We start from the raw sequence: 13,861 nt of genomic DNA on the forward strand, positions 1-13,861 counted from the left end.
AAATAATTGTGAATGTTACCAGGAAAGCTTTGCTGACGAGTTAGAGGGTACACACTGGGACATTGCCACCACAGACATTTATGTAGCACCAGAAGGAGTGGTGGCCGAGGTTCACTTGACTGAAGAGCAGGAAGTGTCGTTTAGGATGTGGTCTGATGGCGTGCCTCATGTCTCTTTGGCTCTGCACCCAGGTCATGAAGCACGTGAACTTCGGCACCTGGACTCCACAGGAACCTATGCCAGGATCCTGTTTGTGGATTTCAGCTCTGCCTTCAACACCATCGTCCCAGCTCTGCTCCAGGAGAAACTCTCCCAGCTGAGTGTGCCCGACTCCACCTGTAGGTGGATCACTGACTTCCTGTCTGACAGGAAGCAGCGCGTGAGGCTGGGGAAGCACGTCTCTGACTCCCTGACCATCAGCACCGGTTCCCCCCAAGGCTGTGTTCTCTCTCCTCTGCTCTTCTCCCTGTACACCAACAGCTGCACCTCCAGTCACCAGTCTGTCAAGCTTCTGAAGTTCGCGGACGACACCACCCTGATCGGACTCATCTCTGATGGTGACGAGTCCGCGTACAGATGGGAGGTGGACCATCTGTTGGACTGGTGCAGCCAGAACAACCTTGAGCTCAACGCTCTAAAGACAGTGGAGATGGTTGTGGACTTCAGGCAGAACCCAGCCCCACCTGCCCCCATCACCCTCTGTGACTCCACAATTGACACTGTGGAATCTTTCCGCTTCCTGAGAACCATCATCTCCCAGGATCTCAAGTGGGAGCCAAACATCAGCTCCCTCATCAAGAAAGCCCAGCAGAGGATGTTCTTCCTGCGGCAGCTGAAGAAATTCAACCTGCCAAAGACTATGATGGTGCACTTCTACACAGCCATCATTGAGTCCATCCTCACCTCCTCCATCACCATCTGGTACGCTGCTGCTACAGCCAAGGATAAGGGCAGGCTGCAGCGTGTCATTCGGTCTGCTGAGAAGGTGATTGGCTGCAGTCTACTGTCGCTCCAGGAACTGTACACCTCCAGGACCCTGAAGCGGGCAGGGAAGATTCTGGCTGATCCCTCCCACCCCGGTCACAGACTCTTTGAAACTCTCCCCTCTGGCAGGAGGCTGCGGTCCATCCAGACCAAAACCTCACGCCACAAGAACAGTTTTTTCCCATCTGCCACCAGCCTTGTTAACAAAGCCCGGAAACCACACTGACACTCTCCCTTTCCCCCACACCCCCCCTCCTTTTTTTTGCTGACAGGACACCTGTAACCTGTAACTCTATGCGTTACATTAACGCTCAGCTTGGACTCCTGCTTTACTTGCACTGCCATACTTGCACACTGATCATCTGCACTGTTGTATTTCTCTTGCATCTTATACTGCTCTATATTTACTCTCACTCACTTAAAACTGTGCACATATATTTATGTTATATTGTAGATATGTTTATACTGTTTAATTTGTATTGTATTGCACTGACTACGCCAAAACAAATTCCTTGTATGTCCAAAAACATACTTGGCAATAAAGCTTTTCTGATTCTGATTCTGATTCTGAACTTGGAGATGTGTTAAAACGCTCCCTGAACCTACAGGATTGGCAGCCTTTGGCAACCCCCAACCTTTTTTACTCGCCCTCAGGGAACACTTATTAGATATTCAACCACTCCACGGATGTGGGCACACTGGAGCATGTTCAGTTAGACAGACGCCATGGTAAAGAAAAAACAGACCATCCGCTGGCAGCTGCTACTGTGGAAAAAATGCCTTCCACACTCTGGGCAGAGGGGCCCACAGATGTAGGCCTGATTCAATGTTCCCCCATTACCTTTCAGTTAACCACCGACTAACCAATATGGAAGCCACAATACCCTCACAAACCAGCAGCACAATCAGGCATTAAAGATACAGTGGAAGGCCGCTGGAACTCAGGTGTTTTATAGTCCGCACATTCCTCTTCATGGAATACACCCATTTTGCCAGTGGAGAAAAAAGGGACAGGTAAATGGTGCATGGCACATGATTTACGGGCCATAAATGCAGCTTTGGCCACCCCTACCGTTCCCGTGCCCAATCCCTATGTTGCTCTGACAAATCTTAACCCTGACCATTGCTGGTTTACCTGCATTGATCTGGCCAACGCATTTTTCTGCCTTCCTTTAGCTGAGGAATGCAGGGACATTTTCGCATTTACCTATAAATCTCATAGGTATAAATACACTCGTTTGCCACAGGGATTCGTGCTTTCTCCAGGAATCTTCAATCAGGTTCTAAAAGACACTCTCCAAGATTGCCTATTACCACCAAACACCACTCTGATTCAGTACGTGGATGACATTCTCCTTGCAACACCCACTGTGGCTGAATGCCTTGAGGCAACAGCAATTGTCCTGTCACATTTGGCTAAAAAGGCTACAAGATTAGCAAGGCCAAACTCCAGATCTGCAGACGCCAGGTTGACTTTCTGGACAGAGTAGTTTCCCAACCTGGCACGGGAATGTCCACAGCTCACCAATCTGCAGTTTTGTCCCACCCAAAACCACTCCTGTTTAAGGACATGTTGTCTTTCCTAGGACTCACAGGGTATAGCAGATCTTTTGTGCCCGGCTACACCGACCTCACTGCACCCCTTAGAGACCTTGTCAAAAAATAGGGCATGAGAAATCTCACTGCCCCGCTTGAATGGACCAGAGAAGCTTAAGAAGCGTTCATTAACTTAAAAACCAGCCTCTCACAAGCTGCACATTTGGCACACCCAGATTACACGTTGCCATTTCAGCTGGGTGTTTCTGTAACATCACACACAGCAAATGGTGTGCTGTTCCAGAAAAAAGGGGGAGTTAGGACAGTCCTCATGTACATAAGTGTAATGCTGGACAACATGGAACAAAGACATCATGAGTGCACCCGACACACAGCAGGGATGGCTAAAATAATCCAAAAAACAGCTCATGTAGTGATGGGACATCCTCTTAACATATTGACATCACATGGTGTGGTGGCCTTTGTGAACTCTCAGGCTTTCACACTCTCACCACTGAGACAACAGAGGCTGAGTAAGGTGCTGGAGGCCCCAAACATCACATACACACATGAAGGAATAAACATGGCAGATAGAATAATTACCGGTACACCACATGTCTGCGCAGAAAAAGTTGAATTCAATGAAAAAATCAGACCAGATTTACAAAGTACATCCCTAACAGATGCCCGAAACCTGTACACAGACGGGTGCTGCTTCAGACATGACACAGAAGGACTTAAGGCAGCATACGCGGTGGTGGAAGACACAGGGACAGATTTAGTCACAGTACAGGCAGAGGAACTGACAGATGCACAATCAGCGCAGAGATCAGAAGTTTTGGCAGTGATAGCTGCTCTGGAAGTAGGAGCAGGACTGAAGGTTAACATTTACACAGATTCCACATACGCTGCAGGAGCAGTACATGTAGAACTCAAACAGTGGCTGAGGACAGGATTCAGAACTGCAGGACAGAAACCCATTAAACATGAACAGGAAATGAGAAAGTTGGCTGAAGCTTTGTTGCTCCCTCAAGAAGTAGCCGTCGTTAAATGCAGAGGACATGACAGCAGTAACACCAGAGTAGCACAAGGGAATCAGGCAGCTGACCCGGCAGCTAAACAGTGTGCAGGATATCAGCCCAGGCACATAATGATGTGTGCAGAAGCAGGGTGGACACCAAAACCCACCCTGGAAGAAATACTGAAATCACAAAAGGGGGCCTCTCCTGAGGAAAAAATCAGTTTGGAAGGCCCGAGGGGGATCAGAGGATCAGAGTGGTCTCTGGAGAAGCCTAGACGGGCGTCCCATCTTGCCACCAGGTCTTACTAAAGTAGCCCTAGAAGAAGCACAGGAAGTAGGACATGTGGGAACAATGCAAATGTTGAAAAATCTTGAACACTGGTGGCACCCTTTTTTGAAACCAATGGCAGTCCATTGGATTAATTCATGTGAGATGTGCAGGCAGTTCAATGTTAGACCAACCTTGAAGCTAGCACCTGGAAAGTTCCCAGTAGACCCAATAGCAGGAAAAGAGGTTATCATTGATTATACAGACATGACTGAGAGAGTAAATGGGTTCAGATATCTGTTGGTGTGTGTGGATGCATTTACTGGATGGCCGGAGGCGTGGCCTACAAAAAAGGAAGACAGCAAATCTGTGGTGAAGTGTTTGATAAATCATTATATCCCTAGACACGGTTTTCCAGCTAAAATAAGGTCTGACAATGGAACACATTTCAAAAATGAGGAACTCAAGGAAGTGGAAAAATTTTTGGGACTGAAACACTCATTTGGCACTGTGTACCATCCACAGTCACATGGGAAGGTTGAAAGAATGAATCAAACCCTTAAAACCAAATTGGCTAAAATCTGTGCACAGACCAACATGAATTGGGTTACTGCCTTACCATTAGCTCTGATGTCTGTACGGAGTTCTATAAATCAGAAACATGGTTTAACTCCACATGAGCTGCAAACAGGTAGGCCATTTCCAGGCCCCCAAACAAGGTTACCGTTTCTCACTGAGTGTGAACAATCTATGTCTCATTGTGATTATTACAGATCTCTCCACAGTCTTGTTACAGCTTTCTCCAAACAGATCCCAGCAGAACCAGAGACCAGGGTTGGAACCACCACATTGGAAGCCGAGTGGGTCCTCCTGAAAGTCATCAAAAGAAAGTGGTCAGAGCCAAGGTGGACTGGTCCATTTCAGGTCACAGAGAGGACAACCCATGCAGTCAGGCTGAAGGGCAAAGGCGCTACTTGGTATCACTAGAGCCAGTGTGCAGGAGCAGAACCACCTCAACGATCCCTTTCTCAGGTCCAGGAAGATCTGAGCGAAAATACAGGAGAAGACAATCTCACTTCTCTCTCCCAAGAAGGGGCAGAATAATCCCCGGGTGAGAGAAATTAGCCCAGGGTTAGTCTGCCCTGAGAGCTGAAGACAGAAGAAGAACAGCAGAAGAAGAAGTGATTGAGTTTCCCTCTCACTAGGAGTGGTAGAGTTTTCATCCCACCCCAGAAGACACTGTTCGGCGAACATTTTAGATTTTATATAACATTTTGATTTTTTCAGGTTATGATTTAACTGTATATGTTTATGTTTTAAGTTTCATAAGTTTTTTAAAAACCAAAAAATGAGCGCCCAAAGTAAGGAAACTAGACTCTCTAGGAGTTTCATCATAGGTGACGTGTTACTCTCAGTATTCATTGTTACGTTTATCTTATGGTATTTTTGTGAACTTCCATTCCAGACATGTTCTGAAAACCACTCTGGAAAGGTGTCCAAAAGGTCTAAGGTAAACAAACCCAAGGACATGGGCCTTAAGCATTATGGGGGATTAGAACTAAATTACACATTAGGAGCAACTACCACTTTTCGGTTTGACCTGTGTGATGTCATGAAGTGTGGGAAGAATCCGACTGCCTGGAGCAGGTATGATGTGTATTTGTGTGCCAATCTCGACAATGCGCTGCAGGCAGGACCAATGAGTTTATATGGGGGAAACCAGCTTTGCGGAAACTTGGGTCACGCAGTGGGGTACACGGGTAGGTGGACACCCACCCTGACATATATAAATTCACGGAATCGAGTAAAAGCCAAACAAATTAGCCTGGTACGAGCGTTGACACATAACACACTTGGGGGTGTCAATCCACTATTTTTGTCCATAAAATCGTTACAAGAAGGTTTGCATTGCACCTCTCACAAGTGGGATGAGGTGATGTATTTTACTCTAGGGGTAGAGGTAACAAGGACCGACCCCCAGGTACTAATCAAAGTCAATTTAAATAAACCAACTCCTCAGGTACATGCCACCAGCACTCCTACAGTCCCAGAACCAGAAGACCAACTAGAGGGGGTGGTAAAAGTAGATTACTCCACCCTGCAGCCTCTAGAAATAATCCAGATGGCCACAGGTTACGCAGATGATAATCTTTGGTTGCAATGGATGACACAAACCGCAAAGGAACAAAGTTGGTCTGACTGCATTGCATGTGCATCTGCAAGGCCACACTTAACCACTGACCCAGCCCCTTTATATCCGGAAGATGCTTGGGGGTACAGTTGCATGTTACAACTAACTAAAGAAGCCACCCCAGCCAACTGTACCATTCTAGCTAGCATCTTTCCACCCATCCCAAACAATACCAAGATAGGTCCATTCACTCCCCAGAGGACGAATGGGACATATTTTTGTTTCAAGTTCACCTCAAATGCCCCACAGGTGAATGTAGGACAAATTCCCTCGGACTGGTGTAATACCATAACATCTGGAAAAGTGATAGGACTTTGGGCACGATCAGGATTATATTACTACTGCGGAGGATATAGACTTCTCTCTAATATACCAAATAATGCCATGGGAGTATGTGCAATGGTCAGATTGCAGGCCCCGTTGATTTTAATTGGCCCTAGTATTATTTCTGTGACATATCAACAAGATAAGGCGCTGGCACTCACTTGCAGGAGGAGAAGACATATTATGAAAAGAAGTGCTTCAACCACTTTTGACCTGAGTCAGGGTTTCCCCACCTATATAGATGCAATTGGAGTTCCGCGAGGAGTCCCAAATGAGTATAAACTTGCAGACCAAATATCAGCTGGATTTGAAAACATCCCTATTATAGCTGCCTTGTTCCCAGTAACGCCCAACAAAAACGTAGACTACATTAATTATATTCATTATAATGTTTTGCGTCTGGCCAATCTAACTCGATACGCTGTAGAAGGTTTATCTGAACAATTGGCCCCAACTTCCCTCATGGCAATTCAAAATAGGATGGCATTGGATATGTTGTTAGCTGAAAAAGGGGGCGTGTGTGCCATGTTTGGAGATATGTGTTGTACCTTCATTCCTAATAACACTGCACCGGACGGTTCAGTGTCAAAGGCTTTAGAGGGACTTAATACCCTCTCCGCCACCATGCATGAACATTCTGGAATTGATAATCCCCTGGAGGAGTGGATGTCAGGCATATTTGGACACTGGAAGGGTTTGATAATGTCTTTGATGATTTCTATTGCAGTATTCGTAGCTATAATGGTGACCTGTGGATGTTGTTGTTTGCCATGCATTCATTCTCTGATGGTGCGCCTCATCACCTCTGCAATTGAGCAGAGGGATCCAAAGATAACAATGCCACTGTTGCAAATTGGCTATGACCAGGATGAGGACTCAGAGTGTGACTTCATGGACGCATGATAAGATGGATGCATGCTTTCTTAATGATTTTCTTGTTTTACAGGTGGTACAGTAATATTTTTACTTATTTCTACTTATTCTTAGAAGGACATTTTAGATTGTGAACTCTTTTATTATAGTTCAAAAGGGGGAATGTAGAATATAAACTATCTATGTGTGTAACTGGAATGTGCAAGGTCCTTAGGGAGTGAAGCATAGAAAATGCAAGGTCGTAAATTGGTGAATGACAAGGGAGGAAAGGGTAGAGAGAGGGCAAGGTCGTAAATGGATGGAGGACAGGGAAGGCCGGAGACAAGATAAGACAAGCTTTCTAGGAGAAAATAACCAGAAGCACTCCTTATTTGGACCTAAGAAAATGTTATGTTACACATGAGTGACATGATATATGTATATGTTGAACACACCCTTGAAGACTGAATAAAACAAGCTGGAACCAAAGAGAGGGCAGAGTTGTTGCTTGCAGCTTTTGACTGGAGCATCTTTCTCTCACTCTGCGCAGAGGCAAACATAAGCTGATTGTATTTTGTGTTTATTTCACTCTTTTGAAACCTGTGCCCAAATTAACGGACCCAGGGAAGCAGAGACGGCTTCGACAATATAGTGAAAAAACACTTGGTTTTCCACTTCTTGGCTCAGTGCTTCTGTGTTTTTCTGGGTCTCTTTCTGTCCACATAAACTAAAATGAATTTAATTATTATTACATGAATAATATTAAATTGAGATTGCAGATTATAACTACTTCTGAATAATTGCTCTGATGAAATTAACTTAGTGTTTTCAGATTTCTAAATATAAAAACAGATTGTCTTGTTTTGCGTTTTTTTATTTAAAACAAATATACAGGACCGATGAGCCACCACCCTATTGTAAAACACCTCCCTAAAAGATGTGTAGATGTGGGAAAAAAAGTTTCTAAATAATAGAAGTGTTTGTGCCCACTGTATGTCTCACGCATCTACACAGGTACGCAAAATGCATGCAGGTTTTCTTCAACTCGGTTTACGTTCGGGTTTTCTTTTAGGGCCGTCGGTTTCAACTGCATCTACGCAAACTACGTTAGGTCGTTGGCGGAGCTTTGTAGTTGGTTAGCCAAACATGCACAGTTAAAGAGATGATCAGGAAAACGAGTAGAAGAAAACCATCAGAGTTTATTTCAAGTTGGGAGCATAAGGACACACGCAGTCATTGTTGGTATGTAAGACCTGGCTTTAACTGGGATAAACGTAATGGTAAGAATGAGTTCACTGTGTTTCTGAATGATGAGGAACATATGCCGAAATTCAGCGGTAGCTAGTTAGCTAGCTAGTTGGCTAACACGTTAGCCTATGGTAGCTTCTGTCAAGCAACGTTTCGCTGCTATCATACAAGCTATTAAAACCTTTGTGGTTGAAAATATAAATATCATGGTAAACGTTTAACAGTCGTGTCTTGGTATGCACCCTGTCGTTTTTTGTGGTAAGTAATTGTTGCCGTTATATTTTCTCCAGGCTGCGACTTGAAATTCGTTTCAATGAATCCTAACATATTTAGGCCAAGCAAAAAACTGTTGTGGCCTAAAACCTAACTTCCTGTGCTATCTGCTTTCTTAGTTGCTCGGCGTATAACAACACAATAAATGTGTTTTTAGAATAAATAAGTCGCAAATATCCGGTGTTCACAGCCGGGCTATATAATATTCAGATTGAGCCTTAATGTTTAGGTGTTCAGCTAATATTAGCTCCTTGCACAAACTTTTCGTGTCGAAGTATATAACACCGAGCGCTAGTATGCTGATGTAAAAAAGTGTTGTGTTACAGTTTGCTAGACTTTGGCCTGTTCGCTGGTTCCAGTATTAAGTCGTATTATGAAGTGAGTAGGTCGTGATAAAGCCCAGTTGTTTATTGGAGTGTGGGTGGTAAACCAAGGCCATGTTGATGTGCAGTATGTTCCTGCAGTATGTTCCTATATTTCCCCTGGAAACCCCATCAGGAGCTCTGATCAGCGTCGTAAAGGACTCGGTTCAGTGCCGTGCTGCACGTATGTATACATGAGTCCGCCGTGTATAGCATTGACGGTGCTAGGTGTAATCGAGTAGTATGCAATTACTGTACAGGACGTTGAACATATTTAGATGTTTTTTGATGTTCTAGACAAAAGTGGATGCAAGGTTAGGCTAAGTCTGTTGTTTTGAAGCGTTTTTTGTGTGCTGATGAGCTTTATCCTCTTGTGCAGTAACTGTTGAATCTGCTGTTCCAATATTGCTCAGTAATTTGGGTCAGGCTCCGAGCCAGTGGCAGGCTGTGGAGAAATTACTTTTGCTTTTGATGTTTTGTGCGCGAATGTAGGTGTAAGATAAACCAAGTGGAGACACATAAAACTGTCACTGCTTGGCTTGATGTTGTCAGTTCAGTGGAGGTCATGACACAAAGAACTATAGATAACAAAGGCAGCATAGGTTATTGAGATTCACCACCTTTTTTAAAGTGATTTAAATAATATAAAACTGTTTTCATAAATTTTATTGCTCATCTTTTAAACAGGAATGAGTTAGAATTAGTTTTTTTTTTATTGTCAACTTAATGTCCCTTTCACATAATTTTACAGGGATTTTCTTTTGCTGAAAGTGTTCTGATTGATTAGTTTCGAACCTTAGACTGTTGAAAGTTGTGCAATAAGCAGGATGCACAAACATCTGCTCGCCAGAGTTTTTTAGGCCATATTCATATTAGATTTCCAAGTTCGACTATTGTTTGTTTGCTGAGGACGCAGTGAGTGAAAGTGTCTAACCCTTCCTTACCAGTAGCTATAGAACACCATTGATTACCTGTTTTCCTGTGAGTTGCTCAATCTGACAGAGGCTGCTGTGGGAGGGCAAAAAAAAATCAACAGTCTGACCTGCTTTGAGGGGTATAATTAAAGGCTTAGACCTAACTTCAGCCAAGCAGGGTGTTTTTTAAATTTTATTATAAAATGTGATTTTAGCCGATCTGCTACAAGCAACCTAGTTCCAAGCAACCTAATTCTCCAACTTCCCTAAACATTGAACTCAATTTCTGGCTTCTTCCTTAGATTTTTGTCTCAGCTTTTACTTTAAATGTACCATGACCTGCTGATGATTGACACATTTTCTATGAAAAAAAGAAAACAACTTCAATCACTGATCTTTTTCCTAAAACGTTTTAAGAAATGACATTTATCACGTAGTTCACATGTCACTATGTCCCACTGTGGCTTAGGTGGTCAGGGTGTTATCTTTAATTCCTGTATATACCATCAGCATAGAAGCATTGACACACTCAGCTGCTGTCTCAGACACTTCCTTTTTGTTTTCAGACTGTTGTTTCCCCTTTGTCCATCACTAGGTTAGGTTTATTATACAGCAGTTCCTTTTCCAATTGAATTTATTTATAATGTACGGTGATCCAAAACTGTATGTTGTGGGTTTGTTGTAAAATTTGTAGTATTTGCTTCACTAAGGTTATAACAATTAATCAATTACCTCAAAACACGATTCATTATCACATGAACCCTCACTTGTTCCACCCACAGAGCAGCTTCCTGCCCAATGATCACCATATTGTAAAGGACACCAGTATAACTAGAGGTGCACCATCAGAATTTTATGGCTAATAACTGTTTCGTTAGCTTTGGCTAATCTTTGCTGATTTTAGCAGATTTAGATTTTAATTCCATTAACTTCAATTAATGCCAAAGGGAAATGAAATCATATTTTATATATTTTTAAACGTTTATTATTTTATATTTTATTTTATATGTATTGTTTTTATATATATTCAATTATACAAATATCTCTTTTAAGTACAAGAAAAAATCAGAACAGCAATCCAGATATTTTTCCAGCCTTCCGGTTGTGAGTGGTCATTAATTATTGATTTTGGGAGCAGAAGCAATGTGACGCCTTGCTTCTGCGACAGCATCAGCTGTAATACAGGGTTTTATAGTTTTCAAACAATGACATTCTGAACTGTATTCAGCATCTTGTATTAGTCATTAGTCTGGTTAGCTTTACTAACTACTAACATCAGGATCTGTGTGTATTCCTTAGCGAGTGCTAGCTTAACTCTGAGATTTTATAAAGGCTGCAAACATTACCAAACCCAGGATGTATCATGACGAACAGAGGTTGAAAGCTAAAAAAGCACCATGGCTGTAATAGGTTCAGGCTCCTGATGTCTGTAAAAACATGCGGCCTCTCTCGCATTTTCAATAAACAGTTGACAAATCTTGGTAAAAAGTTTCCTTTTAATTAGCTTCCTACACCACTGTGCTTCTTGTGACTTTTCTTTTTCCTCCATCAGAAAAAAACAACTTTGAGTCTTTTTCACAGAGTAACAGCACTATATGACATGATCATAAAAATAATTATTTTTATTTTATTGCTATGTATTAGCTTTCAAAATTCAGAAATCTACTTTGTTGCATTGGCTGATTCTTTTGATTAAGCTACAGATCAGTCACTGAATACTTGAATATTAAAATCTATTGCCACTGCACCCCCATCATGAACCATTAGGGAAACACTGTTGGATTAATTTGAGAACTAAATCATATATTTTTGTGTGTTTTTTCAGGTTTCCCAGTATACAGCATTTCTGGAATCACACACCAAAGCCTTATGAGGTGTTATAGAGGACCAAGCAGCTGTAGGACAGATTACCGGATGAGTACTGAAGTCCTGCGTCTTTACTGAAACATATGGCAGGAAATCAGACCGCTGATATAGATTTTGCCCTAGCTGAAGGTCAGAGGTGAACATCTGAGCTCTTTTCTGAGTGTTTTTAATCTATTGTCATGCTGGATTGGCCTGTCAAAGCCTTAATCAAGGGCACCTTCCTAGTTTCATACAGCATGTCAGCGTTTGGCTAACTACATGGTTTCAAATCACTTTGCCATCTTCCTTTACCATCTCTGGCCCCTGCATGGGGGACAAACAATCACTACTGATTGTGCCTCCTCATCCCATTTTTTATTCATTGGTTGTATTTTCAGTCAAATATACTGAAAATCCATCACGCTTCTTACCATCTTTGTCTTTCTTCAACCTTGACAGTTATTAGTTTTTAGGTTCTGTTCTTTAGCTCAAATCTATTTAATTTCTTTTGATTGATATCCAATCTCTCCCATTCTAGCACAAGTTGCCACATTTTAATCCGGCTCCCCCTCTTTTAAAGCCAAAGTGTGTGCCTCAGTGTGGCTCACTGGTACATCTGAAAATCAAGCCGCTAGGCAGTTGTTTTAGTGGTTGTTTTGGTGCATGGAATCAGCCTAATCGTGGAGAGGCCAGGCTACCACAAACTGATGGACTTTGACAAGCGCGGAGTAGGAGGAGGCGGCGGGGGTGGGGGAGGAGGAGGAAAAGGGGAGGCAGAGGATGGTAAGAGGATGTCTGGGAAGACAGGGGGCAGATCAGGGCACAGTGGCCGGGCTGCTGGCTCAGGCTCTGGAGTTCTGATGGTCGGACCAAACTTCCGGGTCGGGAAGAAGATTGGCTGTGGGAACTTTGGAGAACTACGACTTGGAAAGAACCTGTACACCAATGAATATGTGGCCATCAAACTAGTAAGTCTTCCCAATTCTTTATATGTAACAAACTCTTCATTTAGTTTAAAGAGAATGTTACGTTACTGACAGATTTGTTTATATATTAAAGACGTTTGAAATAAATTCCTTACAAAATAAGAACCCCAGTCTACTGTTTGGTTGTATCTCCTTTCTCAGACCTTTTACATAATGTAGTCATGCTGAATAATTTTGTTAAACAAATAAAAGACGAATATTAGCTGGAAATTACTCACTACCTTGATGTCCTGAATAATTTGGTGTAGCCAAGATGGTTAACCTGTCTCCTAGTTTTCCCATACATTCATATTTAAGTAAATATTCAAATACATTTTGGTCACCTGTCTCGTTGGACTTCTTGTGGGAATAGTATTCATTGATTATTATTTTTGGGGTTTTTTTTTCCGAGAAAAAATTCAAAAGCTACAATAACCTGATTGCATATATTTCTGAGAAACCTTATCATTCAGTTTCAGCATTCAGTCATCTTCTGTAAGAGTATGTCAGCATCCCACACACCTCTTGATAATGTTAGCCCGCTTTAATTTCAAAGGTTCTCCAAATCTCTCATTTTGAGGAAATCTCTTGTCTACAGCCCACCTGAGGTGGACCTTAGAATTTCTATCTGATTTAGTTCTGCGCTTTGGCTAGGCCATTCATTTTCTTCAGGTCAAGCCCTTATTTTCTTGATACTGATGGATGCTTGCAGTTAGTGATGCTAAAAAATAAAATCTTCAACTTCAAGCAGACAGTTGGAGGGTTTTGGGCCAAAAGCTACTGTATTTAGAACTGAAAAGTAACCACAGAGCATGTTGCTGCCAACACAATATTTATTTGTGATTGTCATTTGCTGATTTTATTTTTGTTGTTGCTAAAATTGCCTTTTACAATTTACTGCCAATAGTTTTGGTTAAGTTTCTTCCTGAAATAATACATTCTTCCACAAGGTTTTGGACCATTTAAGCCAGGCCTGGATTTTTCCTTTGGAAGATAAGTCTCTGCCTTTTAATTATATTCTTTAGTACAAGAAGCACAGGAGACTGTTGTCACAAGCACATCACAGCCAGTACTAACT

General features: G+C 42.4%; 1 protein-coding gene across 5 annotated transcripts in view; it reads left to right on the forward strand.

Annotated features, from left to right (window-relative positions):
- The first annotated feature begins 8,269 nt into the window (after positions 1–8,269).
- Positions 8,270–13,861, forward strand: part of LOC124869941 (casein kinase I-like) — a 45,602-nt gene continuing 40,010 nt past the window's right edge. For 4 of the 5 annotated variants that reach the window (XM_047368202.1, XM_047368205.1, XM_047368204.1 and 1 more), the window contains exons 1-2: positions 8,270–8,418; positions 11,799–12,786. In XM_047368202.1, coding sequence (XP_047224158.1) covers positions 12,526–12,786 — 261 coding nt within the window. In that variant the 5' untranslated portion in view covers positions 8,270–8,418; positions 11,799–12,525. Of the gene's footprint in view, positions 8,457–11,798; positions 12,787–13,861 lie in introns of all 5 variants that reach the window. The other variant, XM_047368203.1, reaches the window with a different exon arrangement.

Source organism: Girardinichthys multiradiatus, chromosome 6, assembly GCF_021462225.1.
Source record: "Girardinichthys multiradiatus isolate DD_20200921_A chromosome 6, DD_fGirMul_XY1, whole genome shotgun sequence".
In the NCBI taxonomy this organism is placed as follows: domain Eukaryota; kingdom Metazoa; phylum Chordata; class Actinopteri; order Cyprinodontiformes; family Goodeidae; genus Girardinichthys; species Girardinichthys multiradiatus.